Source organism: Centroberyx gerrardi, chromosome 18 (genome assembly GCF_048128805.1).
Source record: "Centroberyx gerrardi isolate f3 chromosome 18, fCenGer3.hap1.cur.20231027, whole genome shotgun sequence".
NCBI classification, from domain to species: Eukaryota; Metazoa; Chordata; class Actinopteri; order Beryciformes; family Berycidae; genus Centroberyx; species Centroberyx gerrardi.
Window position 1 is genome coordinate 2,396,243 of NC_136014.1, and position 27,265 is coordinate 2,423,507.

The 27,265-nt window shown below is 42.1% G+C and overlaps 1 protein-coding gene across 2 annotated transcripts in view; it reads left to right on the forward strand.

Annotated features, from left to right (window-relative positions):
- The window catches only part of cad (carbamoyl-phosphate synthetase 2, aspartate transcarbamylase, and dihydroorotase), a 425,149-nt gene that overhangs the window by 14,817 nt on the left and 383,067 nt on the right, over nucleotides 1-27,265 (forward strand). Inside the window, exons 11-39 of one of the 2 annotated variants that reach the window (XM_078289706.1) lie at nucleotides 113-346; nucleotides 621-842; nucleotides 1,004-1,192; nucleotides 1,783-1,907; nucleotides 2,527-2,660; nucleotides 3,592-3,704; nucleotides 5,078-5,242; nucleotides 5,340-5,425; nucleotides 5,858-6,104; nucleotides 6,376-6,474; nucleotides 7,101-7,325; nucleotides 7,621-7,803; nucleotides 7,939-8,157; nucleotides 8,523-8,690; nucleotides 8,781-8,963; nucleotides 9,435-9,539; nucleotides 10,483-10,728; nucleotides 13,301-13,382; nucleotides 13,683-13,849; nucleotides 14,343-14,507; nucleotides 14,708-14,839; nucleotides 15,138-15,339; nucleotides 18,706-18,896; nucleotides 18,983-19,123; nucleotides 19,864-19,953; nucleotides 20,842-20,983; nucleotides 24,162-24,206; nucleotides 25,906-26,099; nucleotides 26,569-26,643. In XM_078289706.1, the coding sequence (XP_078145832.1) occupies nucleotides 113-346; nucleotides 621-842; nucleotides 1,004-1,192; nucleotides 1,783-1,907; nucleotides 2,527-2,660; nucleotides 3,592-3,704; nucleotides 5,078-5,242; nucleotides 5,340-5,425; nucleotides 5,858-6,104; nucleotides 6,376-6,474; nucleotides 7,101-7,325; nucleotides 7,621-7,803; nucleotides 7,939-8,157; nucleotides 8,523-8,690; nucleotides 8,781-8,963; nucleotides 9,435-9,539; nucleotides 10,483-10,728; nucleotides 13,301-13,382; nucleotides 13,683-13,849; nucleotides 14,343-14,507; nucleotides 14,708-14,839; nucleotides 15,138-15,339; nucleotides 18,706-18,896; nucleotides 18,983-19,123; nucleotides 19,864-19,953; nucleotides 20,842-20,983; nucleotides 24,162-24,206; nucleotides 25,906-26,099; nucleotides 26,569-26,643 (4,569 nt within the window). The remainder of the gene's footprint in view (nucleotides 1-112; nucleotides 347-620; nucleotides 843-1,003; nucleotides 1,193-1,782; nucleotides 1,908-2,526; nucleotides 2,661-3,591; nucleotides 3,705-5,077; nucleotides 5,243-5,339; nucleotides 5,426-5,857; nucleotides 6,105-6,375; nucleotides 6,475-7,100; nucleotides 7,326-7,620; nucleotides 7,804-7,938; nucleotides 8,158-8,522; nucleotides 8,691-8,780; nucleotides 8,964-9,434; nucleotides 9,540-10,482; nucleotides 10,729-13,300; nucleotides 13,383-13,682; nucleotides 13,850-14,342; nucleotides 14,508-14,707; nucleotides 14,840-15,137; nucleotides 15,340-18,705; nucleotides 18,897-18,982; nucleotides 19,124-19,863; nucleotides 19,954-20,841; nucleotides 20,984-24,161; nucleotides 24,207-25,905; nucleotides 26,100-26,568; nucleotides 26,644-27,265) is intronic. The other variant, XM_078289708.1, reaches the window with a different exon arrangement.

Genomic DNA, 27,265 nt, shown 5'->3' on the forward strand with positions numbered 1-27,265 from the left:
TCTGGATTTGACGATGGACCCTGATTTCTCTTACTTATTTAATTTTGACTTACAACAAGGTTGTTTCCATGTGACACGAACGCAGTATTTCCTCCCACTTCCTCGCTTTCAGGTGATCAAGAACGAGCGTCCGGACGGCGTGCTGCTGACCTTTGGCGGTCAGACGGCTCTGAACTGCGGCGTGGAGCTGACCAAGCTGGGCGTCCTGGAGAAGTACAAGGTGCGCGTCCTGGGAACGCCGGTGGCCTCCATCGAGATGACCGAGGACAGGAAGGTGTTTGTGGAGAAAATGGAGGAGATCAACGAACACGTGGCTCCCAGCGAGGCGGCGCTGTCTGTGGAGCAGGTGAGGAGACACACACACACTAGGGTTGCCCAGTGAGGGTATTTGAAGATCGATACCCATACTTTTGGATTGAAGCAGCTGACTGCCTATTTCTTCCTCTTCCAACAGTGGTCAGGATTGCCTTAGCAGTCAGAGGTTCATGTACAAAGACACATCAGCCTCAAACCTTGGCTCTTGTTGCGCATTTTCCCTTTTCTTTGCAGTTTAACTTTGTTTTTTTACGCCCTTTGTCTGTCCCCCCATCTTTCTCCCTCTCTCTCTCTGCTGTCGTCAGGCGGTGGCTGCAGCCGAGCGTCTGGGCTACCCCGTGCTGGTTCGCGCGGCGTTCGCCCTGGGCGGCCTCGGCTCCGGCTTCGCCAACAACCGGGAGGAGCTGACCTCTCTGGTGACCTCGGCTTTCGCCCACACCTCCCAGGTCCTGGTGGACAAATCCCTCAAGGGCTGGAAGGAGATCGAGTACGAGGTGGTCCGAGACGCCTACGACAACTGCGTCACTGTGAGTGGAGGGGAGACCTCCGGCCCTATTATGATCACCAATTGTACATCAGCGTTTACCCACTTTTAAAATTATCACTACATCACTAGATGTAATGTTATGTAATGTTTGCATTCCCACCAGACAGTATACATGTGACTTGAGTCCGTTGTCCTGTGCAGGTGTGTAACATGGAGAACATTGACCCTCTGGGCATCCATACCGGGGAGTCCATCGTGGTGGCACCCAGCCAGACGCTGAACGACCACGAGTACTACATGCTGAGAAACACCGCCATCAAAGTCATCCGCCACCTCGGCATCGTGGGAGAGTGTAACATCCAGTACGCTCTCAACCCAGAGTCTGAACAGGTACACTCAGATATATACACACAACTATTTCTAAGCCATGTTATGCATTTGACTTCCGTTCTTGTCTTTTTCTTGTTCTTTTGGCAACACGTACTTTAAAACCACAGATTTATGGTCTGAGATGTCGTGTTTTGTCCTACAGTGTACATACATGCCAACACACACATTCACATCCACGCGAACACACACTAACTTCAATTTAAAACTAAACTATAACTATAAATGTAACTTAATTAAATTAGTCGGCTCTATCAAGTTTTAGCAAGACATTTGGAAGGAGAGCAAAAGAGGGTAATTACTAGGGATGGGACAATATATCGAATTTCAATATCGCAATACAAAAATGACTGCAAATCGTGGGGCAGAAATGAATCGCAATATTAGCTCCATTTTATTCTGCTGTAGTAATCACAAATGAGATGGCTTGCCCATCACAATTTCACAAGCTCTCCATCGAAATTATATTATTTGCTTCATTATTATTATCGTCCTGTCCCTAGTAATTACAAAACTCAAACTGGTTCTCACAAGGATAGATGTACCAAATACACACACAGTCAGTTGTAACCTATGTATGTATTGTTTTCCAGTACTACATCATTGAGGTGAACGCCCGTCTGTCTCGGAGTTCGGCCCTGGCCAGTAAGGCAACAGGTTATCCTCTGGCCTACGTAGCGGCTAAACTCGGCCTGGGGATCCCACTGCCATTACTCAAGTAAGTCTCTCATATTAACCAAGGCTGATATGTCACTAGATCAGAAAGACTCTGGATCTGATTAGTTATTTATTTTTTTATTGGCTTTATGCTTTGTTCAAGATGATTCAAATAATGTAATGTACTAACCAAGCGTGACAAGTCCTGGTAGGCTAAAATAAGCTTGTGTTTTTTGTGAAAGGAAAATGGGAGAATTGAAAGGATGTTTATTTTTTTCAATCCACCACTATAGTAAATTCTTAATAGATTTACCCATATGGGTATGATTTTCAATGCATTGACCACTCGTCTTCCCTGTATTTATTTTATTTATTTATTTATTTATTGTACATATTTCTTTTGTTTAATTGTGTATATATTTGTATAAGTATTTGACTAATTTGTTGACTCCTTAACTTATTTATTGACTTATGTATCTATTGACTTATTTGCTTATGTATTTACCCATTTGTTTTTATGTTCCTCCATCTTTTTCTTTTTCTTTTTTTGTTTCTTTCTTCTTTGTTTCTTTGTTGATTTTATTTTATGCACCTTATGACTGCCTGTAATTTTGTGACTCAGTTTTTTTTTTAATCTATAAAAAAAATTCACTTCAAGTAATTAAATGGGATTTTACCAGGAACTCGGTGACCAACTCGACAACGGCAAACTTTGAGCCCAGTTTGGACTACTGTGTGGTGAAGGTGCCTCGCTGGGACCTCAGCAAGTTCCTCAGGGTTTCCACCAAAATAGGCAGCTCCATGAAGAGTGTTGGTAAGAGGCAGCGACCAATAGAACTGAATTTTCATCATTTTTCAAGGCAATGGCATTGGTGAGGGAAAGAGAGGATAACATCTGACAGTTGTAACAAGCCAGATTCAAACCCACAATGTCACAAGTGCATGGTATACGCTTTAGCCTGCTGAACCACTGAGATACTACAAACTAACTTAAACTTAAAACTATAACTATATAATAAACTTCGACCTAACTAAAGCAGTCAGCTCTATGTATGTCACTGGGGTTATCAAGTAAGCTCCTTCCATTACATGTTTACTTGAAATAGGCCCACAACCCCTCTAGAAGTCACAACAGTGATTTCTGGCGTTCCAGAAGATCCCATACATGCATTGCTCACTGATTTTATAACTTGCCATTAATCTCGACAACAATAAGCTAATGGGATGGCTGACCCTGCTGCCCCGAAACAGCCTGCTCAGCAGTTCAGAAAACAAATTATATCAGCAAACAATTATACCAAGAGCTGAGAACAGTGTATCACTACTGACTCTATAAATGAACAGAATCATGAAAAAAAAATAAGACTGTACAGACTGTAGTTCACATAAAACCCAGCCTTGAGTGTGTTTTTCAAAAGCGTTTTAATGATGAACATTGAGTTGGTAGGTTGATCCAGAGCCTATTTACTTGTCCAAAATGTGCCTTAAAGCTGATCAATAATTAAAAAAAATCAATCCAAAATTGTACTGGTAGCCAATGAAGTGAAGCTAAAATGAGGGGAATATCCTGTCTCTTCTAGTGAGAACAGTTACAATAGTCAACATGTGACAAAATAAAAGCATACATCACAGCAAATTTAAGTCTCCTGAGTTGTAGAAAACATGACTGCTGCTCATTTGCTGTGTCAGCTATAAAGCCTGAAAGTTATACTTATGTCTGAGTGGTGTACTACTGTCCTCGATAGGTGAAGTGATGGCTATTGGCCGCAGCTTTGAGGAAGCCTTCCAGAAAGCTCTGAGGATGGTGGATGAGAACTGTGTAGGCTTTGACCATACCATCAAACCAGTCTCTGACCAGGTAAGAACAGGCAGTTTGTGTCCCCTCTTTATTGATTTCCCATCCCTTTTCTGTTTTTTATGCATTATGTTTTCGGGTTGTCCGTCCGTCCGTCCCATTCTTGTGAACACAATATCTCAGGAATGCCTTGAGGGAATTTCTTCAAATTTGGCACAAACGTCCACTTGGACTCAAGGATGAACTGATTAGAATTTGGTGGTCAAAGGTCAAGGTCACTGTAACCTCACAAGAGTTTGGCCATAACTCAAGAATTCATACGCTAATTATGACAAAATTTCACACAAATGTCTAATAGGATAAAATGATGAAGTGATGACATTTTATATCCAAAAGTTCAAAGGTCAACTTCACTGTGACATCATAATGCTTTTGCTTACCACTGTAGCTGAGAAAACGATCTTGGGTCATTCTACAAAAACGGTGGAAGTGCTGTCACTTACTTTTGCAGACACCAAAATCCTTTAAGTTGACCTAATAATCAGATTAATTATATATGTTCAATAAATAAAGACTGTCCTTGCAATGATAAAACAAAGTTTATTGGCGGAGGCATACAACCGCGAGGTGGTTATTTCTAGTTTTTCAATGATTGGCATATTCTGATGTCATCCCAGTGTTGGGTAAGTGAACAAGTTTCCAGCGTTTCCATTGTTAGCGTAGCTACAATGCTAGCTATTCCACTGAGTAAACTCAAGTTATTGTATTGCTATTGTAGTGATCCAGCTATTAGAGAAGTAACTGTCCACACCAGGGATTAACCAAGCCAATAGGTTTCATTTAGAAACCAGAACAGACCTTTCTCACAAGCATGGCTGAAGTACTTTCGCAGGGTATAGATCGGTTCTCACCATTGCCAGCAATGTTATGAGGCCAACTTTCTGTTGCCTCAGACTCTGTCTGTGATCACTTATTTTGTGTTTCAGTATAGTGTACAACACAATACAGGTGTTGCTATTGACATGTCTCTCTGTTTCTGTTGTCAGATGACTGCACCGCTATAAAAAAGTGATTTGATTGACAGTCACTAAATGTTAACAGACCAATTTACCGTTTACCGTATTTACCGTAACCGTAACCGCTATGGATTGGTAGATGGGTATTGTCATTTGATTTGCAAGACTGTAAACTAATGACTTGTATTATCTTTCTACTCCAAACCCTTTGTTGTCTCAATAAAAGGCATTGCTAAAAGATTAGATTAGAGATGTTTGTATCCATGATTGTCTTAGAAAACAATTATTACATTGCCAAAATGCCAAGATTGCCAAGATGCTCATAGCTGACAATTCTGTAACTAGCACTAAGCTAGTTTTCATCTGTCTCAATCTAATGAGCTAATATGGCCCCCACCTCTCACCACCCTCACCCATCAGGAGTTGCAGACTCCCACAGACAAGCGTATTTTTGTGCTGGCGGCGGCCCTCAGAGCCGGCTACACTGTGGACCGGCTGTACAAGCTGACCAAGATCGACCGCTGGTTCCTGCACAAGATGAAGAACATTGCCGACCACGAGCGCCTGCTGGAGACATACAACCAGGTAATGTTGAAAAGAGGAAACAAACTGGGGGATTTCGTACCGGTTAAAAAGCAATTCAGGTTCAACTTTGTATTATTGACACTGTCCTTCCAACCAGGATGAGAGTACCATGCCTCCAGAGGTGATGCGGAAGGCCAAGCAGCTGGGCTTCTCCGACAAACAGATAGCACTGGCTGTACAGAGGTGGGCAATATGCAAGTTAGGCAAGGACACGCTACATGACCAGTCATCAACCTATATCTGATTTAAAATTTTGGTTGCTCAGCTCAGGAAATTGATGATTACTTTAATCAACTTGTGTTGCCTTATGGTGACAGAATTCTTGAAGTTGATCTTCAAGTAGTTCTTGAAAATTTGTCATCATGATATCCTTTGGGAAATGCACATGAAATATTCAAGAACTTAATTGAAAATGCATGAAGTCATGAGTTTTCAAGATGATGCACTATCTGGAAACTCACTGCTGCTCAGTCGTGTAGTGTGTCCTCAACTTGAGTCAAGTCAGTCTTTCATTGATCAGTGACAACAACTTTGTTCTTTCTTTCTTACTTTCCTTCTGGACTGTCTTCCTTTAAGCTCGCTCTCGACCAACCAATTTTTTTTGTCCTCCCGCAGCACGGAGCTGGCAGTGAGGAAGCTGCGTCACGATTGGTCCATCCTACCGGTGGTGAAGCAGATTGACACGGTGGCGGCCGAATGGCCCGCCCACACCAACTACCTGTACCTGACCTACCACGGCACCGAGAACGACCTGAGCTTCGACGATCAGCACGTCATGGTGATCGGCTCGGGCGTCTATCGCATCGGCAGCAGCGTTGAGTTCGACTGGTGTGCTGTCGGGTGCATCATGGAGCTCAGGAAGGTGAGTCTTAAATGATCTCATCATGCTGGAGATTTTTGCTCTTTTCTTGAAGTCTCCAATTGGCGTTTGCAGCTATATTTTTACATAAAAATCCTTACTAGTACAACTTTGAATATTTTTCTTGTTCGCTGAAAACAAAGATAGAAATACTTCTTGTGATGAAAGTAAGATGATTCTTACCTTTATTACTTCAGCTAGTGTGCGTTTAGCACAAGAAATGGACCAAAATGGACTCTGTGCATTTTTATTCATGTTCTTATATTATTTCCAGATGGGCTATAAGACCATCATGGTGAACTACAACCCAGAGACAGTCAGCACAGACTATGACATGTGTGACCGCCTCTACTTCGACGAGATCTCCTTTGAGGTAAGGCTTTTGCACTGGAACCTCCCCTAATAATGGTAATGTTATGTTCATTAATGCTGGGTATTGTCTGGGTCTGTTGGATATGATATGATTTCAATACAGTGGCTCATAATATATGATTCAGTACGGTTTGATACCTCACACAGTATCGATATTATATATACAGTATGTATGAGTGATTTTTGCAGTGAATTGATATAAACTATCCAGTGTATATTTTTTATTATGCATCATTATGTGCATAACTGATATGGATGAGGGAACAAATTGAGGCAAAATGGATTTTATTTCCATTTTTCTGTTAGGTAAATTAAATGTGAACAGCGCAGATTCTGCGTGCTGTAGCAAACTGAAATAGTTTGTAATAATATTAATAAATTCACACTCGCACACAGTTAAACTTAAATCCACACACTAGTAAACGGGCTCAGTCCTGTCAGCACTGACATCCAAATGCTGCCTAGTCAGGTTACCACAGTATGTTAATACCAAATGGTAAAACTTACAATATTACTTTTAATGCAAGCCTCAGATCGGGGACTCCCGATTGTTGGGATGTCCATCAGCTCGATGATCCTCTAGTGTGTTCCCAGCTTAGGTTTGACCAGTGTCTGTCCCTGTCTCAGGTGGTGATGGACATCTACGAGATGGAGAACCCCGAGGGAGTGATCCTGTCCATGGGAGGCCAGCTGCCCAACAACATCGCCATGTCGCTGCACCGCCAGCAGTGTCGCATCCTGGGAACCTCACCCGAGTTCATCGACTCGGCCGAGAACAGGTTCAAGTTCTCCCGGATGCTGGACACCATCGGCATCAGCCAGCCGCAGTGGAAGGAGCTCTCCGACACCAAGGTAGGATGGACAGAACAGGAACCGGGGCTCCACAGATAAGGGTGTTAGAAGGCGGATGCTGATATTTCTCGAATGAAGATGCCAATTGCTGATATTCTAGATCTTCAAATTTGACCTTGTTCCAAAACAGAGTACGGGAAAGTGAGTTTTCAATTTTTTTTGTGTTAAATTAGGAAGATGAGTTTTTTTTTTTTTACTCCATCACAGCTACTACAATGCAGGAGGAAGTAGTACTCTCTCCACCTCTATTCACCATCTCCTCTTCTCTTTCTCCACCTCTCTTCTCTTTCTCCAGTCTGCTGTGACGTTTTGCGAGGCGGTGGGTTACCCCTGCCTGGTTCGTCCCTCCTATGTTCTGAGTGGAGCGGCCATGAACGTGGGCTACAGCAACAGCGACCTGGAGAAATACCTGAGCAGCGCTGTCGCCGTGTCCAAGGAACACCCTGTCGTCATCTCCAAGTTCATACAGGAGGCCAAGGTCGGAGAAACCACACAGTAGATGAAATTGAGCTCTGAGAAAATAAAAAACATATACATAAGATCTATATTATAGGGTCACCAAGTTCTCCTCAGAGTCTGTATGACAATTGGATGGTGTTTTTGGATTTCCCAGGAGATTGACGTGGATGCGGTAGCGTGCGACGGGGTGGTGATGGCCATCGCGGTGTCCGAGCACGTGGAGAACGCCGGCGTTCACTCCGGCGACGCCACCCTGGTGACGCCGCCCCAGGACCTCAACCAGAAGACCATAGAGAGGATCAAGATGATCGTCCACGCCATTGGCCAGGAGCTGCAGGTCACTGGGCCCTTCAACCTGCAGCTTATAGCCAAGGTCAGAAACATTTACCTTTTCACTGCATCGGTTTTAAGACAAGTGTAAGGTTATCTTCATTAATTTAAGAAGAAGTTGGAGAACTTTGCTTTCAAGAATCTCAGTTATTCCTACTTTTTTTTCCTAAGATAATTCTTAAGAACTATTTTGATGGATATTAGCTTATGGTAACTTTTTTCTTGAGACTGAAGTTACTATTTAGCCATTATTTGCACACATCAAATTCTCTAATGGACCTCCATGATGGCGCCAGCTGTGGTTGCAGAGACATGCTGATGCAACTGCAAAGCCGCTAGTGGTAGTTGGCAATGTGACATTTAACTCTCCAGCATCTTGATGGTGACAGACTGTGTTTTCTCTGTCAGGACGACCAGCTGAAGGTGATCGAGTGCAACGTCCGAGTCTCCCGCTCCTTCCCCTTTGTATCTAAGACGTTGGGTGTGGATCTTGTTGCCCTGGCAACACAGGTTATTATGGGGGAGGAGGTGGAGCCCGTGGGCCTGATGAGAGGAAAGGGGATCGTGGGTGTCAAGGTAACCGAGCGGACTCATCCAATCAGCGTCTGTTTCGTAGCTGTTTCTTTCCTACTCGTGTGATGTTTCATGTGTTGGTTTGTCCTCCAGGTGCCCCAGTTCTCATTCTCTCGGCTGGCCGGGGCCGATGTGGTGCTGGGGGTGGAGATGACCAGTACTGGGGAGGTGGCCTGTTTCGGGGAGAACCGATACGAGGCCTACCTCAAAGCCATGCTCTCTACGGGCTTCAAGATCCCCAAGAAGAACATCCTACTCTCCATCGGCAGCTACAAGGTACACACTGACAGCAGCATGTAACTGACTTGAGTTCTCTCAACTTCTGTTAATTAGGGATGCACCGATCAGGTTTTTTTTTTTAACAGTGTGATCAGCTAATCACCAATCCAATCACTGATTGAAATGCGTTTTAGTAAAAGTGCACATCAAGCATTAACAGTAAAAATTTTAATCTTGCACTGTGTAAGTGACAGCACTTCCACCGTTTTTGTAGAATGACCCATCCTGTATAACAGGATGGTCTTATGGCTGCATGACATTCCTGCCTACCCATTTGTAAATATTATGTGATTAGGCACTTGAAATGGTGATTGGCCAATTACTGATTAACTATTTAGAACGTCTTTTGGCTGATTGGTGGACAATAGCTTGGTGCATCCCTACCGCTTCTTAATTCAACCCTTTCAATTATGTCGATTTAACTGATCTTCCAAGCTGTTTCCTATGTGTGTGTGTGTGTGTTTGTAGAATAAGAGTGAGCTGCTGCCCACTGTGCAGGCTCTGGAGAGTCTGGGCTATGACCTGTACGCCAGCCTGGGTACTGCCGACTTCTACACTGAACACGGAGTCAAGGTACTGCTCTATATTTTGATCTGTTTCACCACACAAGACATTTATTACATAATGGGCTGCAAAAGCCCATGCCAAAAAATTTGGATTGAAACTGCTGATAGCTGATATTTTGTGCTCATATCCAGTAGAGCTGCAACGATTAATCGATTAGTTGTCAACTATTAAATTAATCGCCAACTATTTTGATAATCGATTAATCAGTTTGAGTAATTTTTTAAGAAAATTAAGTCAAAATTCTCTGATTCCAGCTTCTAAAGTGTGAATATTTTCTGGTTTCTTTACTCCTCTATGACAGTAAACTGAATATCTTTGGGTTGTGGACAAAACAAGACATTTGAGGACGTCATCTTGGGCTTTAGGAAACACTGATCGACATTTTTCACCATTTTCTGACATTTTATAGACCAAACAACTAATCGATTAATCGAGAAAATAATCTACAGATTAATCGACAATGAAAATAATCGTTAGTTGCAGCCCTAAGTATTCAGTGTTTTCCACAGAATTGTATTCTTGTCAGGTTAGAAAAGCCTCTGAAACGGCATTTAGAGCATCATGGGACACTAAAACTTTCCACTGACACTCAAGATATAATAACAGATTATCATAATAAAACAGTCATGTGTGGAATCTAATCAGAATGTCTCATTGGAATCAATTTAGGTTAAGGCCTTCCCATTGACAACCAGTACAATATCGATCAATTCTACAGTAAATGTATAATCAAGCAAACTGCACCATATTGCAGGTGGACAACACTGATTCGTAGATACATGGGGACCAACTATGACCTGATATATCGATCTAACCCTACCAAATTGCACAGCTAACCACAAGCTGAGTAGCAATGCTGAACGGAGTCATGAAATAAAACAAAAAGACAGCAAGAGACACAGTGCAGAGCATCACAAACAACCTTCCTCTCACTTCCCCTCCTCCCCAGGTGAGGGCAGTGGACTGGCCGTTCGAGGAGGAGGACAGCGAGTGTCCCACCAAGGAGAAGCAGCGCAGCATCATGAACTACCTGGAGGAGAACCACTTCGACCTGGTCATCAACCTCTCCATGAGGAATAGCGGCGGCCGCAGGCTCTCCTCCTTCGTCACCAAAGGCTACCGGACCAGGCGCATGGCCATCGACTACTCCGTCCCGCTCATCATCGACATCAAGTGCACCAAGCTCTTCGTTCAGGTCTGTCATTTTCCTGCCTTTTTTTTCCCGTTTTTTGCTAATTTTTTTTTATATATCATGTTTGATCAAATCTTAGATCTAGATATTAGACTAGAATACATTTAGACACAGGTTGAAAAATGACATTAGTCTCACTATCATCAGTCGCTTTACATGCATGATTTATGATGTATAAAAACCAGAATGGAGACAGCATAATCCGATAGAATTTCCTGAGTTTTCCTGAATTTCCTGTTCATATAGAAATGTTGCGATAAATACTGATGGAAACGCATTTGTTGAATAAATGGAGACAAGCGCCTGGAATTACGAAATGGTTCAGTCTCATTTCAAAAGTTGGTTTGGATTTTAATATGAATAGAAATATAAATGTTGGCTGTAAAATATTTGTCCACCACGAATGTCATACATGTTGTTTCTAACATGTATAAGTCTCCATTGTGATTGTATGACCATTAGATGGTACATTAGAATATCATACATGTTGTTTCTAACATGTATAAGTCTCCATCGTGGTTGTATGACCATTAATTGGTACATAGGAATATTACCAAGTAGGGTTGTCACGATACTAGAATTTCTAACTTCGGTACAATACCCAGGAAAATATCGATATGCGATACCATTTTCGATACCACGGGGGAAAAAATGAATTTTCAATCTTTTTTATTTTAAAGTTGTCTGAGATCAAACAACACATTTTTGATTGACAGGTGTCGATCGCCGTCATGATTTGCTCTTTTTTATTGAGGAGAGTGACCTTATACTGCACAAGCATGTGAAACATCATATTGCCTCCTGGCCTCTGCAGCATAGACTGTAAGCAACTAAGCAAAAAACACAGAGACCCAAACTAGTCCCTTAATATCCGACAACGCAGGGGGAAATCCCGGTGCAAACGAGACAGATGGACGGACAGACAGACAGACAGACGCACGCTTCTCCATAAAGTAGGCCCGATAAAACTCATTCAAAACTTTGCACTTACACAGTATTACCCCTGCTCTAGTCATCAGCCTATCAGAACACTTTTAGCTTGTTGAAGTAACAGATACCCACCAATGATAGGGAAAAATCAGCAGGGCTAGAGTTAGTGGATTATTATTGATAGAATGATTTTAATCGGACATTTCAACGTCCGGTCGAGCCTTCTGATCGGGCCCGGACAATGCATCTGAAAACCGGACAGTCCGGTCGAAAACCGGGCATCTGGCAAACCTACTTGATAACGTTAGCTAGCTCTGTAGCTAATGTTTGGTTTGCTAGCTAAACTAAAACGGATGATGTGCAGGGTACGTTAACGTTTATGATAAATGTTTAATGCTTCAGTGATGTTGAAACGGGAGCTTTCTAGCCTGATATTCAGACTGAATGGCCATTTCGTTACCACTTCATTATTCAGTCTGACATTTCCTCCTTGTTAGCCGTTTTCTGTGTGGGGGGGTTGATTTTCCCCGAACCAATCACTAGTGACTGACATATCCGGCCGCTCTGACGTTATTTTCAGTTACACTGATGCTGGGCGTATTTACTAACTTTACCAAGAATGTCGGTCGTTTTTGACAAAAAATATCGTCTTTGTAAAGACAATATGTTGGTTAAGGAATGATTTCAACAAATATTATTCTGCCGAAACGCCAATGAAAAACCCGTTGCACGAACGGTTCAAACTTTAGTCCCGCCCACAAAGGCGCTGATTGGTCCGATCGTTTTTCCGATCAAGAAATCGCCGTTGAATAGAGCAACCGAGTGATTTGTCGAGTGATTCAGAGAGTCTGGTGTTGCTCTCATAGAGATATAACAGTGTCTGGTGTTGCTCTCATAGAGATATAGCAGTGTTATATCTCTATGAGAGCAACACCAGACTCTCTGAATCACTCGACAAAAAGTGATTCAGAGAGTCTGGTGTTGCTGAAGAGTGGGCGGGTCGCGATTCAGGAGTCGGGAACCAGGCTAGGAGCTTTCGCTAACCTCTCGAAATTCTTTATATAGACTGGCGTGTCGGTCCTTAAGGTGCTTCGCCAAGTTTGACGTGTTACCCCCCTTCGTCGGCACCACTCTGTAGCATTGTTTGCTGACTGAGGCAACAACCCAGCTGACTGCTAGTAGTGAGAGGAGGGGCTGTGGGCAGTGGTGCAGGGTGTGTGGGTGTGTGTGGCTAGTGGAGGCAGAGAAATAATGTTTGATTTTTCATTAAGAGAAAGCACTGCTGGTATCGATACTGTTGCAAATGAGTATTGTATCCGTTTAAAATTTTTAGTATCGATACTTAAAGAAGTAACAATACTTTTGACAACCCTATTACCAAGTGCATTTCTTTGTTTTCCTCTTTGGGCAAAAGCATGAAATATGACAAACATTAGCTGGCACTTGCCCAATACTAATCAATACTGATCAGTTCTTCTAAGACTCTTTCCATTTGTTGTTGTTGTTTTTTTTTCTTTAACATTCAGGAAGTTTATTTGTTCGCTTCAACAGCTGATGGAACACTCCCAATTCACATTTTCTTTATTATGGTATTTCAAAAGTTGGTTGGAAACATCTAATGTTAATTGGTGTTTGGTTTTTGTAGGCTCTCCGTCAGGTTGGTAGCAGTCCACCAGTGAAGACTCACATTGACAGTATGACATCCCAGACGCTGGTCCGTCTGCCTGGTGAGTCGCCACAACAAGCAGAAACAACTCTTGGGTGATGGGTCGCTCTATTCTGACATACGCCCAGCATCAGTGTAACTGAAAATAACGTCGCCTATGTAGTAGTCTGGAACTACAAAGTTGGGAACAGACATATCAAAAAGATCAATAAAATTACTTAAAAGCTTACCATCGAAACCAACGATGGACGCAGCCGTGCCCCAGGCATCGTTTTTGAGACGTTTACTCCTGTGGTCTTTCGAATAAAAGTTGCAGAGAACTGGAAATCAACTTCTCGTCCGTTTTGCACCTGACTCCTAGGTCTCATCGATGTCCATGTTCACCTACGGGAGCCCGGTGCCACCCATAAGGAGGACTTCTCCTCCGGTACAGCAGCCGCCCTGGCAGGGGGCGTCACAATGGTGTGTGCCATGCCCAACACTTCCCCCGCCATCATAGACGCCAGCTCTCTGGCCATGGTCCAGAAGGTACAGCTTTCTTTCTTTCCTGTTTTTTTGTTTGTTTTTGTCAAATAAAATGCCCACATTAACCTGGTACAGTATAGAGAGATACTAAGAGAGCTTCAGGTTGCCCCACACAACCGCATTTGGAGTATCTGGAGGCCAGCAATTGTACTGGAAAGACAGTAAATATTATGGTAAAGCCAGTTCTCCTTTGGCTTTACTTTTCTGTGTATTTCTAAGCATGATGGAGTAATAGTGCCACCCAATGGCTATTTGTGTTGCCTCCAAAGTTTTAAAGAAGAAGCAACAGTGGAATCAAGTGTTGTTTCTTTGGTTGCAATGGGACAATACAGGAATCTCCCGATTAACTTGAAATGTGGAAGTTGTAATTAGTGATTGGTTAATGTTCTAATTGGTGATTGTAAAAGAAGCCCCTCGTCCCTCAATGTATTTTCAGAGAATTACAAGTTAAATGAAGCGAAGTGAAAAGGTATATGGTGTTTTGTTGTGTGTTCAGCTGGCCAGGGCGGGCTGCCGTTGTGACTACGCCCTGTATGTGGGCGCTGCTTCAGACAACGCCACCGTCCTGCCATCCATTGCCAGCCAGGCCGCCGGCCTCAAGATGTACCTGAACGACACCTACTCCACCCTCAAGATGGACAACGTCTCTCTCTGGATGGAGGTAGGTCGAGCATTGTCTTTTTGTCATTCTGTACTAGGAATGGGACGATATATCTGAATTTAGCATTTTAGAATTTCGCATTTTTCAATTTTTGATGTTGAATTAGAATATTAAACTGCTTAGCGGTACAGGGACCACGCTGGTATCAGTGCTCCAGCTCCTCTGACCATAATAACATTCCTGTCTGATTCTGTATGAAGCACTTTGAGAAGTGGCCCAAGCACATACCCATCGTAGCCCACGCTGAGAAGCAGACAGTGGCTGCGATCCTGATGGTGGCCCAGCTCTACCAGCGGCCGGTCCACATCTGCCACCTGGCCAAGAAGGAGGAGGTAAGACCGGGCGCCTGGTCTCGGATCAGCAGTCAATTAATAGTGCTATGTGCATCATTTTAACATCAGTAAATCATTACCATATTAAATTTGAGACATTAGAATAATTACCACCCTCCACCACACCCTCATGATGCTGTAATCATTTCTACTTATGTTCTAGTATTGAGATTGTTGGTTGTGTTAGTTATTTATATCTCTATTTTTTTCTTTGTTGTGTCCTACTACTTTTGGCTGCTGCACCAACCCATTTTCCCCATGGGGCTTATTAAAGGTTCTCATCTCTTCTCCTTTTCAGATCCTGATCATTCGGGCTGCCAAGCAGAAGGGCATCCAGGTAACATGTGAGGTGGCACCCCACCACCTCTTCCTGTGCGAGGACAACGTAGCGGAGATCGGTGACGGACGGGCGCAGGTGCGACCCATGCTGGGAACCCGCGAAGACATGGAGGCACTTTGGGAGAACCTGGACATCATCGACTGCTTCGCCACAGACCACGGTCAGCAACCAGTCAGTCATTCTGTCTAGTGTTGTCACGATACCAAAATTTTGACTTTGATACCAATACCAAGTTTAGTATCACGATACTCGATACCGAAACGATACTTGAAACTGAAATGATGCTGATTCGATACTCGATACCTAATAGATCAGAAACAGAATGTCCACAAGGGTTGATCACATTTTCGAATTCACAGTTTATTAACAACCTTGTAACACTGTGAGATTGAAGGACCTGGTTATTCTCCTTTTGAAATGTCTCTGGTGTTAGTTAGAACAACACTATATTAAACTGAAAAAATATATATGAAATATATTTAAAAAATAAAACAATTTGAAACAAAAGAATCTTTCAAAAAATATAAAACATTTTAAGAACAGAATACAGCATCTTTCTATAATAAAATCTTTCCAAATTAGAACACTTGCAGTTTCAAGTAGGCATGCACATTGCACTCTTCACAATATCCTGTGATATCAGTCTATGTTTGAGACAGGTCCTTTGCCTGTTTTAGGTTCTTGGCCAGGAATACAAGCGTGTCCACATGCTCCTCTGTCAGCCTTATGCGCCTGGGACTGACAATGATGCCAGAGGTGCTGAAAACGCGTTCTGAGGCACAACTGGAAGCTGCAATGCACATATATCTTTTTGCAAAATATGCAAGGATGGGCAGGCTCTTTTCATGATCTTTCCACCAGGAAAGTGGGTCTTCCACTGCACTTATCTCTTTAATTTGGCTGTAGACGTCAAATTCATTCATGAGTCTTTCAGTGGGGGTCTTTTCGAGGTCCACTCTCTGAGATTGTACTGTTGTCCCCCTCTTTTCCAACGTTATGCTGGACAGAAAGCTTTTCAGGTCTGTTTTTTTCTTCTTCTCCTGTACCACTGAATCTTCTTGCTCCTCCTGATCATGTTCTGCTCCATGTTCTCCTCTAGGGAGCTCAGCCATGAGAGCTCCCTGAAGGAGCTCATCCTTCACCTCCTTTTCTATTGCTACAAATCATGTTAGGTAGGTTAAGTCATCTTAAACCTTGGATCAAGATATGTTGCCATGTTGAGCACAAGTTGTAGCCTAGGATCTTCATATCTCCTCTTTATGTCATCTCTTATCTTTCTTTTCATGTCACATGTTAGTGTGGTGTCAGAATCTGTGTCTGCTAGACAGGAATAGATCTTCCATAGTAGAGGCAGGACAGAGGAGAGAGTTGGATCTTTCTCTCCACTCAAAGCATCTGTGAAGGCACTCAGAGGAGCTAGAACATCCCTCACTGTTTCCAAGATGGTGATGTCTGTGTCTTTGGGCATGAGGTGATAATTTTTGCAGTTCTCCGCCTGGACTGCACAGACTGCTTGCTGCTGCTCATAGAACCTGTCCACCATGTTGAAAGCCGAGTTCCATCTGGTGGGCTCATCATGAATGAGCTTGTGCTCTGCTACCTGCAGTGCCTTTTTGTTTCTTTTTCAGCGATCTTGTCAGTTTGTTTGACCTAGAGAAGGCTGAGACCGTTCTACGGAGCCTGGACAGACATGCTGCCACTCTGTCAATGTCTATGGCTTTATTTACCGCAAGGTTCAAGTTATGTCCAAAACATGGAATCCACTTGAGGTCTCCAAAGGCCTTACGGTTGTTGCTGACATTGTCTGTCGTGATCCCAACCATTTGAGACATGTCCAATTCCCATGTTTCAGTAACCATTTCTTCTAAGGCTTCAGTCAGGCTCTCTGCAGTGTGGTCAGAATACAGTACTGTACAGCCTAAACACCAAGACTGCATCTCCCATGATGTGCTGATAAACTGGATGGTAACAGCCATATGTAGGTGTCTACAGCTCTGCTTGTCCATAGATCTGTTGTGCATGCGTAGAATGGTTTCTCTGTCAGTTGTGCAGCGAGGATACTACTGGTCTCTTGGTAGAGCTTTGGTATTTCAGTGTCCATAAAGTAGTTTCTTCCCGGCATGACATACCTTTTGTCCAACTCACGCACAAGACTCCTGAAGCCAGTTTTTTCCACAGTATACACAGGTATCTCATCCAGACAAATAAATTCAGCTACTGGTACTTTTGGGTCAATTGAAGGGTATTGAAACTAATTGAAACTATTTCATTTTAATTTCATACATATCAGGGCAAATTGCTAATCTATGGTTATATTTATTAGGTCAAATGTTAATATATTATGTATTATAGACCTGCCCTGCACAATGCCCATGTATTATTCTATGAATAGTTCCAAAACAACAAACCATTATTCTACCAACAGGCCATTTCCACTTAAATGTTACTCCAGCAACCCAATCACATTTTTTTTTAGCCAGGGGCATTATGTTCACCATGGGCAATGTTATGTTCGCTAAATGTACGGTGGGAGAGTGCCTTTTTTACTGGCCGTTCTGTCTGACACTATAGAGCCACCATAGTTTAGAAGTGACATGTAGCTAGTAGTCCTATGCTATTTAGCTATTTAACCGTTTTAAAAAGCACCAAAATGAGACCCCCAAATAACTGTAGCTTAATAAATTTGTAGTTTTGGAACTCACATTTTCTAATATGCTTGTCATGCTATTTACGATACAGTAGGGTAGGCCTGACATTGATACGCTACGCTACTGATACGCTACGTATCTTATATAATTTAGCAGCTCATCACCATTCTACCAGCTGGCTAGCCAGCTAGCTTATTCGCTAACCTGTCATGTTTTGTACTCCTTGGAGAGGTCTTGGTGTCTGTCACTGAGGTGCTTGGCGAGGTTTGAAGTGTTTCCTCCCTTGCACGACACTGTTTTATAGCACCTTTTGCATACAGGCTTCGTTATGTCAGCGGGTTCGCCATCAGCGTCGGCTTTGTAGGCAAAATAGTCCCACAGTAGACTTCGGCAGCCCGTTTTGTTAACCAGTACAAGGCGTGGAGGTATTATTTCTGAAGATGACACGCTGTCGTTGTCAGTAGTAGACATGTTGAGGCAGAGGCATTGCTTCTCTCTCTCAATCGAAGGCTAACGCTATCAACGGGGATGAATGCACAGGCACATGTCCCCTGACCATAGACCGTACAAGCGCATGACTTGGCCAGTACTGCCACCAAATGGAGATTCAGACAAATTATACATTTCATCCTCTCGATCACTTACACCGGAGACACATTTGACCTACAACAAGTACTGAATGTTGGGAAATTCTAATACCGAACCGTTTTTAACAAAAAAGTATCGAAAAAGTACCTAAATTTCGGTATACCGTGCAACACTAATTCTGTCAGTCAGTCAGCAACTCTCCCATGTGATCGTCAGGAAAATGTTTGGACTGAATGCTCCAATTCTGAACTGGGTTATTTGTCATCTGAGAGTTTATTTCCTGTTGTTAGCTCCCCATTCTGTAGAGGAGAAGAGCGGTGAACGTCCTCCTCCAGGCTACCCCGGCCTGGAAACCATGTTACCGCTGCTGCTGACTGCCGTCAGTGATGGACGCCTGACCCTGGACGACATCATCAGGCGTCTGTACGACAACCCACGCAGGATCTTCAACCTACCCGCCCAGGACAACACCTATGTGGAGGTACACACTTCTACGCTTACTTCTATACGCGCTATAAAAACAATCCTCACACTTCCTTTTTAACCCCCGCTGTCTGTGCCTGTCAGGTGGACCTGGAGCAGGAGTGGGTTATTCCTCAGGCCATGCAGTTCACCAAGTCCAAGTGGACGCCCTTCCAGGGCCTGAAGGTGAAGGGTAAAGTCCGCCGTGTGGTTCTACGAGGAGAGGTCGCCTACATCGATGGCCAGGTCAGTGCGCGTACACACACACTCTTACACACTGTTACACACAAAGGGACCATTTTGGACAACCCACAGGTAAACAGACTAGGGTTCGACTGATATGGGTTTTTGGAGGTTGATGCAGATATTTTTGGACTGGAACTACAGAAAGCCGATATTTTGTGTTGATATTCAATATATCTATAAATTTGACCATTTTCATGTTAAAAATCCCCTAGATTTCAAGTATTTCGTATTCTTTGGAATTGTATTCTTCATCAGAGTTGAGTGTCAAGTGCTCAGTGCTCAGTCTTTTGAGTCTGAGTTCAAGTATTCCATGCTAGAACAGTCTTTACCTTGATTGTCCTTTTACATGTTTTACATTTGGCACTACTTTTCACATCAGTTAATGTAAAATTCATGTAAGCGAAGTTCACAGTTCGTGGTGGAACATCTTCATCTATCATTTGACTAGTGACGTTCTCACTCCCACCAATGTTGCATCATCCTATCTGTGGTTGTGTTGTAAGATACATTTTCATAGCATACATATTGGCCTATATTGTTAACCAACCAGATAACATACATATTTAGGGTAACGCTGAAAAGATCTGTAGATGTGTTCCCCAGTGTGCAAGTACGATTCAAGTCACAAGTCTACAATAAATATGTATTCAATCAAACTGCATCAGTAATTGTTCTAATAATAATAATGTCTAATAATAAATGTCTCTCTCGCTCTCTCTCGCTCTCTCTCTCTCTCTCAGGTTCTGGTACCTCCAGGTTATGGAGAGGATGTGAAGACTTGGCCCAGCGCCACCGTCCTCCCTCCTGAACCTGCTAAAGACATCCCAATGGTACAGACACAAAGCAAATAATACAGTATACCAGTCTTTAGCCCTAGTCGCTACTCCAAAACACTTGAGAAGAGTCCGCTCGGTTAACCTGAGCAAACTGGCTTCGGTAGCTAGCTAACTAGCCAGCAGGCTAATTTAGCAAAGCAACTGATGTTGAGGTTATACGTCTACTAGCTACTACTAATGCTAGCTTCTACTAGATACTGTGCAAATCTAGTGTGTAAATCAAATGTGTTAACAAGATAGTGATGTTTAGCTGACCAAATACCATGGTTAGCTAGTTAAAAAGATGACATTATCTAAACACAAAATCCAGATGTATCCGTAATTAAATGATCAACCAGTCAAAAACAGCTGACCTCCAATATGGCCACCAGAGGGTGTGTTACATCACCTGGAAGCCTTTTATAGATGGAAGTAGTTTACACTTAATGTAGTATACACAATGGAAGGAAATGGTATTCTGTTAATGTAATGCAACCAGATACTATAATGGTAACACCTGTTATGGTGCTCACAAGGCATCATAAGTGCATCATAAGCACACCATCAATGCACGATAACTATTATAATTGGGTAAGGATAAAATGCACTTCAAGTATTGCCATAATAATAAACTTTTATGTACTACTTTTCTAAAGAGTGCTTCACATAAAAACAGAAGAAATGTCACAATGCCTAAGTTCCTCTGGCAGGATCTTTCCATAATCTAGCCTGATGGCAAACGCCCAGTCAATATAAAAAGTTAAATCAATATATAATACTGTTGTGATCAATAAGACTGTCACTCACCAGCTGCTACTAGTTTGCCTCTAACATCTGAAGCATGGCATTTACCCTGATATCCAGCGTGTGTTTTGGGGGGTGTTTGTGTTTCCCGTGTGTCAGACCCCAGAGCGCCCCCGTCCGACCCCTCCGCGCGAGGGACCGGTCCGAACCCGCGCCCCCAGCCCCCGCCGCTCGGTCGGGGAGGGCCGCTACATGCTGCCGCCCCGCATTCACCGCTCCTCTGACCCCGGCCTGCCCCCAGGTACTACAATACCCACAATGCTTTGCTGTATCCACTAATTCCTCCTGTCAGTTGTTTGATCCGGGTTGGTGCTGATCAAGTCTCTGAGAGTAAGAGGACATGCTCACGAGGGTTAAACCGATATTTGGGTTTGCCAATATTGGCCTTTGTCGTCGTCCTCTTATTAGGGCTGCACGATTATGGCTAAAATGATAATCATGATTATTTTGCTCGATATTGTGATCACGATTATTTATCACGATTATTCATCCATTTTGTTTTATTTCACTTGAGCATTTTAAGTTAACCGAAATGCCTTCACATTCATAATGTATTTTATAAACCTATAAATAAAAAAACATTCAAATGTACAAATCTTTGAACCTGTGATTCCGGTGCACCGGGTCCGTTGTTTTTTTTTCCGGGATCATCACCTCTGTAGCCTTAGTTTTTGGGCATTTGTATTCTAAGACACTTATTTTGTAAGAAGTCTATTTGGGTGTTTGTGGGCTTTTATTTTGAAGTTTCCCATAAGGACCCGCAGGAGAATTAGTGTAAATAAGGAAGTAGTACATTTGCCTGTGTACTGCGTCTCTGGTTGGAGATTAAAAAAGAAATATTTTACCCCGTAACCTGTGCTTCATTGTATACTACACTTGGATCCAAGCTAACGGAAGAGTTTATACGCGCTTTGAAAGGTCAGCGGCAAATAAGTAATTTGAGTTTTGATTACGTTGACTAATCGTTGCAGCCCTACACCAGAGCAAGCTAAACCCAGCGTGAATAATCGCCCCCGGCCACAATCAATTAATTGTGGAAGCCAATATCGACATCGCGATTAATATACAATTAATTGTGCAGCCCTACCTCTTATATGATAGAGGTTCCTCCCACAGCGAGTGAATATATTTTTATTACTATTATTTTTTATTTCAGATGACTTGAGGTTTGGGATTTTGAGATTTTAGGATAATAGTGTGAGGAAAAATCTGCTTCACAGTATTGATTGACAGTAGTGATTATTATGCTGCAATATATTTTTACAACACTAAGGAAAATCAAATGAGCATCTTAAAACAAAAGGTTTTATTATATTTTTCACATTTCTCTTGGTCGTGTAATAAACATATAACGTACTATACTCAACTTTAATTACAGTGGGAAAACGTATGTTTTTGCCTTTAAGAATTCACAGTAGCTAACTTTTGAAACAGAAGTAATAATAATACAGTAACCCAAATATGCTATTTAATGAATTCAATGAATTTCAACATTTCGTTACCATCAGTGGAAAGCTATTAACATGCTACATATCCTCTGCTTCTGCATCAAGACAAAGCCAAAAATGCACCAATGATGGACACCCACTCTTTCTGGGCAATGAAGGGAGCATGATTAGTAATTTAGCTGTACTCTGAGAGGCTTGATCAACATAGATCCTGGTTTTATATGTCATCAGGTAGTGTAGTTTGGACTGAACTGAGCCTGCATTTGTGTTTTCTGTTATGACTAATAATAGCTTCACATGACATAATGCTTGTTTTGTGCAGCGTTTGCCCTTTGTACCCTGCGCTGGTGAGCGACCAAGACGAGGTGCAAAGGTTTAAGTTTTAGGAGACTAGACACACACTGGCATCTGAATGTCAGTGTAACCTTTCCGTCACCATGCAGACACTATCAGTGTTCCAACTGGGTATGGGATTCCTGGAACCTCACTGAACTTTGACAGGTGTATTCCAAACAGGGAAAGTCAGGGAATTTGATGAATTCTCTTTGGAAGTCAGGGAACTTTACAAATGGGTAATTTTGCAGGAATGTAGCATGTATTTTCCAACTTATTTCACACATTCATTGCATCAGATGATGGTTTTCAGCCCAACTGGAGTGGAAATCGGACTGAAATGCAGCATATAACAAACCAGGAACGGGTTTTTAGGTCATGGAAGCGCACTGACTTTAGTCATGGAGAGTCATGGAAAAGTGGAAAAGGCCACAGGGGGAATCCTGCATTATCTACCTACCCAGAGATGACATGGCAACACTGATTGCATCTCAGCAATCTGAAAAAGCCTCTCCTGCCTATTTATATGTAGTTAAAGAAGTGGATAGGTGCATGCCAAATCCTCTAAGTTTCTTTTGACTTTATCTACCCAGCTTATTTATAGATCACTGAGGGGAGAAAGCAGACAAAACCACTTTAGATTATTGAGATGCGTCCCTGAGTGAATGAAGCTCAGTCTCTCTACTGTGTGTGCATCTCATTATGGCAGATTGACTGTTCTCTTATGGAGACCATTACCTGATTAGATGAGCTGTCTAATCTATACTGCGGGCTGGATGGACCTAGTCATTCCCGGGGGCTTAAGTATCTGCCGGGCCTTTTAACAACCTCTATCGGCAAATACATTCTAATTGGATAAGGACTCATCACACTTTTCTAGACAAATGGAAATGCATTGCAGTAATGATAGCGAGTGGAACATTTGAAAGAGATTCCTGCTCCTATTTGGCCATCGTTGCACGTGTTGCTGAGGCGTTTGGATCACAGCTGGCTTGACAACAGTAATAAAGTGAGCAATCGATGCTTTCCATTAGACATGCATATTTCTGTCTTTGCCGTTTGGCTTGGTGGGATCTGAAGCTGCCTCTCATGCAAGAAATCATAGAAATTTTACGGAATATGCAATTTTCATCACAATCTCTAAACCAATATTATCAAATGGAACAACACCTGGGCAAAATGTAAAAAACGTAATCTTTCTTTGTAAATGAATGGGACACTCAAAGGAAAAATCCCCCCTCGAATACACTTATACTGTTAGATATCAATTTGTGATGTTCAATGCATTCCAAGAGTTATTTTGTGATGAGGGTGTTGCCTGTGTTTCCCAGAATGCCTTTCGACAACCCCAGAGAAGGGCTGTCAACTTGTTGCTTTCATTCCAAGGTGGGCGTATGGGCATGGCATGTCTTGTGGTTGCATTGCATCCTGGTATATTGAGGCTACTGTGGGTGGAGGAATTGGTCTCTCTGCGTCTTCTACGATGGATTTCTCCCTGTAGAGAAGTACATCGTAATCCACAGAAATCCACAACACTTGTACAGAGTACAAGTGTTACAGAGTACAACACAAAGTACAGATGATGATCTCTTCTCCTAACCCCTGTGCCCTATGCTGTCTATCTAAACCTCTGAACAGCGGAAGAGACAAAGGAGAGAGCTTTGAGGAGGGCGATCGATCAAGGTTTGCTGAAGCTCTGTCGTAGTGCAGCTTTTAACAGGGTATCTGCAGGTCCTTACAAAGTCTATGAGGGTCATAAATAGGGATGGGACGGTATGCTTATCTAACAATAGGATTCAATACACAATATGGGGTTCATGATTCAATACAACCACGATACGATGTAACAAATAATAGTTCAATGACAAAGTGTGACTGCAGAATTTCTGAGCCACAAATCTTTCTAGCGATGGCATTGGCTTGCTAGAATGTAAACAACAATTTAAAAATGTCATTACAAAGTGCAAATAATATAATTTGGATGGAGAGCTTGTGAAATTGTGATGGTCAAGCGTCTCATTTGTGATTACTACAGCAGAATAAAATGGAGCTAATTTCGCAGTTCATTTTTCTGCCCCACGATATGTATTGTCACATTTTTGTAATGCGATATATTTTATTTCGATACATCATCCCATCCCTAGTGTCTTAAATAACCTAAGTTTAAGGTCTTAAAAACTATTAAAATGTCCTAAATGTAGTTATTAGAGGTCTTATTTTTTTCACCATGCAATGACAGGTTTCTTTGCGCTGCATGTCTACTCTTAGATTAATACACAACACGGTTAGTAGTATGCATCCTATCTGCTTTACTAAACACAACTGGACTTAATGTCCCTTAAGAAATAATTTCCTGTTGGCCTTTTTCTTATACTGCCCATTAATAGTTTCAGATCATTAGATATGTTGAGTCAGAAATAGGCAGATTTTGCCAGCTTTGTTTCTTGGTTTCTTTTTTAAATTGGTCTTAAATTCAGTTCTAGGCAGCAGTAAAAAATGTATTAAAAAGTCTTAATTTTGGCTCTCTGAAACCTGCAGATACCCTGCTCTACGCTTCCGCCAAACTGCAATCTGCCACACTGCTTGTATGGATGGCTATAAAGCTAAAGCATGCTAAATATAGAGCTACATATCACATGTATTAAGCCCAGTAATATCTAATGCAAGACTAATACCTATATGTAATTTCAATAGAAATGTTCATTAGGACACTTGTTATTTTTCTAGATTTTGCTAGATTTACTCGAACTCCTCAAGATCCACAAGTAAGGAAGTGGTTGGTAAGAGTAAAGCTTTTCGTAGAAATTGGCCATATTGCACTGTGAGGATGTTTCCGCTAAATGCTTGTTATGGTCTCGTTATTCTTTTACTTTAAAATTGTTTTAAACCTGAACACTTTTGATAATTTGGTCACATTTTTAGAGAGTTTTGCAGTTTTTAATTTTTGCCCTCAACAGAGTAATATTTGTGGTCATGTTTATTGTGTTAAGCCCAGACATGAACTTTTTCAGATTCAGTTTTTGAATTATGAAAGAAGCAGCATCACAAACCCTTAGAACAGTGTATAGGAACAGATAACGCAATAAGTTTTGGATAATGTCATAATTTGTCAAATTGTAATAAAAGGTCCCTCTAAATGGGTCAAAAAATGTAATAAAGCCTGCTGATGTAATACATTATGACATAATGCAATAAAATCTGATATTACATTAATTACGACATATTAATCACAGATATTGTAATAATTACTAATTTTTTTTTTTTTTACATTTTATTACTTTTTTTTAGAAGTTACTACATTATTGCCTCATCAGTTGCTACAAGGTGGCATATTATGCCATGTTTCCTGGATTGATGAAGTTGATCACTGTGCCCTCTGTAGAGCTGGTGGGCCCTCCGGCGGCGGCTGCCGGTGACGGGTACAGCCACCCTCCTCCCCTGTCCAGGCTGCTGTCCCCCCAGGCCATGCCGGGACAGTCACCCGCTGGGCAAGCGACCCACCTCCAGACCTCCCCCCTGCTGCACCCGCTGGTGGGCCAGCACATCCTGTCTGTCAGGCAGTTCAGCAAGGAGCAGGTACGCCCACAGAGCCGATGATGGGAGTAGATCTATTGGTTTGCTGATTTTGGCCTTTTATTAAAAATTGGATCTGGTCCAGTCAGTGTGATCAACCTCTGATAGGAAGTTCCTCCCTGATCAGTGTTATAACCCTGGCTCCACAGGTAGCAGCAAAAGATGGGGGCACACAAAATGAAAAAAGGTGCAAAGGATTTATTTATAAAAGAAGAAATTAACAAGAGTGTATTACATTGTACAGTTTGTGAGTAGTACCAGTGGTGTAAAGTGTGCTGTGCTGTAGGGTGTGAACTGATTCCACTTAGTTTTAACATGGGGGTTATTCGGCTCTTGACTGACTGGATTTTTACTTCGCATTCATTTGAATGAGGCCATCAAAATAGTGTGAAAACTGACATTTAACACGTTTGTGAACAGATTCAACAACAGATTCCACTACTGTGATTTTCTCTTTGCATGGTCGTTTCAGATCTCCCACCTTTTCAACGTCGCCCACACTCTGCGTTTAATGGTTCAGAAGGAACGAAGCCTAGACCTGCTGAAGGTTGGTCATCTTTAAAAATGTGTGTGTTTGTGTTTGCTGACTGTTGAGTGGCATGCAAGTCTGCGTTCTGCTCCATAATACCCTGTGTTCCTCTTTTTCCCAAATGCCATGCACCCCCATCCACTGCGGGTGAGGCAATAGCATCTGTGTTTATTGAGTGTATTTGAGTCATTAGTTTATTCTTGTGAATGAGTGTAAGGCTGGAGATTTTATTTCTTCCAAATTACATGAAATTTCTATCATAGCCTAGAAATTTCATGTAATTTGGAAGAAATAAAATAAAATACCCCCCGAAAAAACTAAGGGAAAAACCCCCTGAAAAAACATGCAAATTTATTCTTCAAGTGTGTGATGTCCAGTGGTTTCAGTCTATCTAGTCATGTAGTGCGTATTTGATCTTACTATTCAAGCATTGGATGGCCATTTGGTATAATTTGCTCATTCCTGTTATTTCCAGAAAAACGGGCTGATTGTGGAAAAGGGAACCCACTCGAATTAAAAAGACACATTTTTTACTTCAAGTATGATTATTTTTGTTTTTTTACTATCCTACCACTAGTAGATTATAGGTTTATAAGTTTAAAAGCTTGTACAATTGTGATCTAAGCCACACATGGTGCCA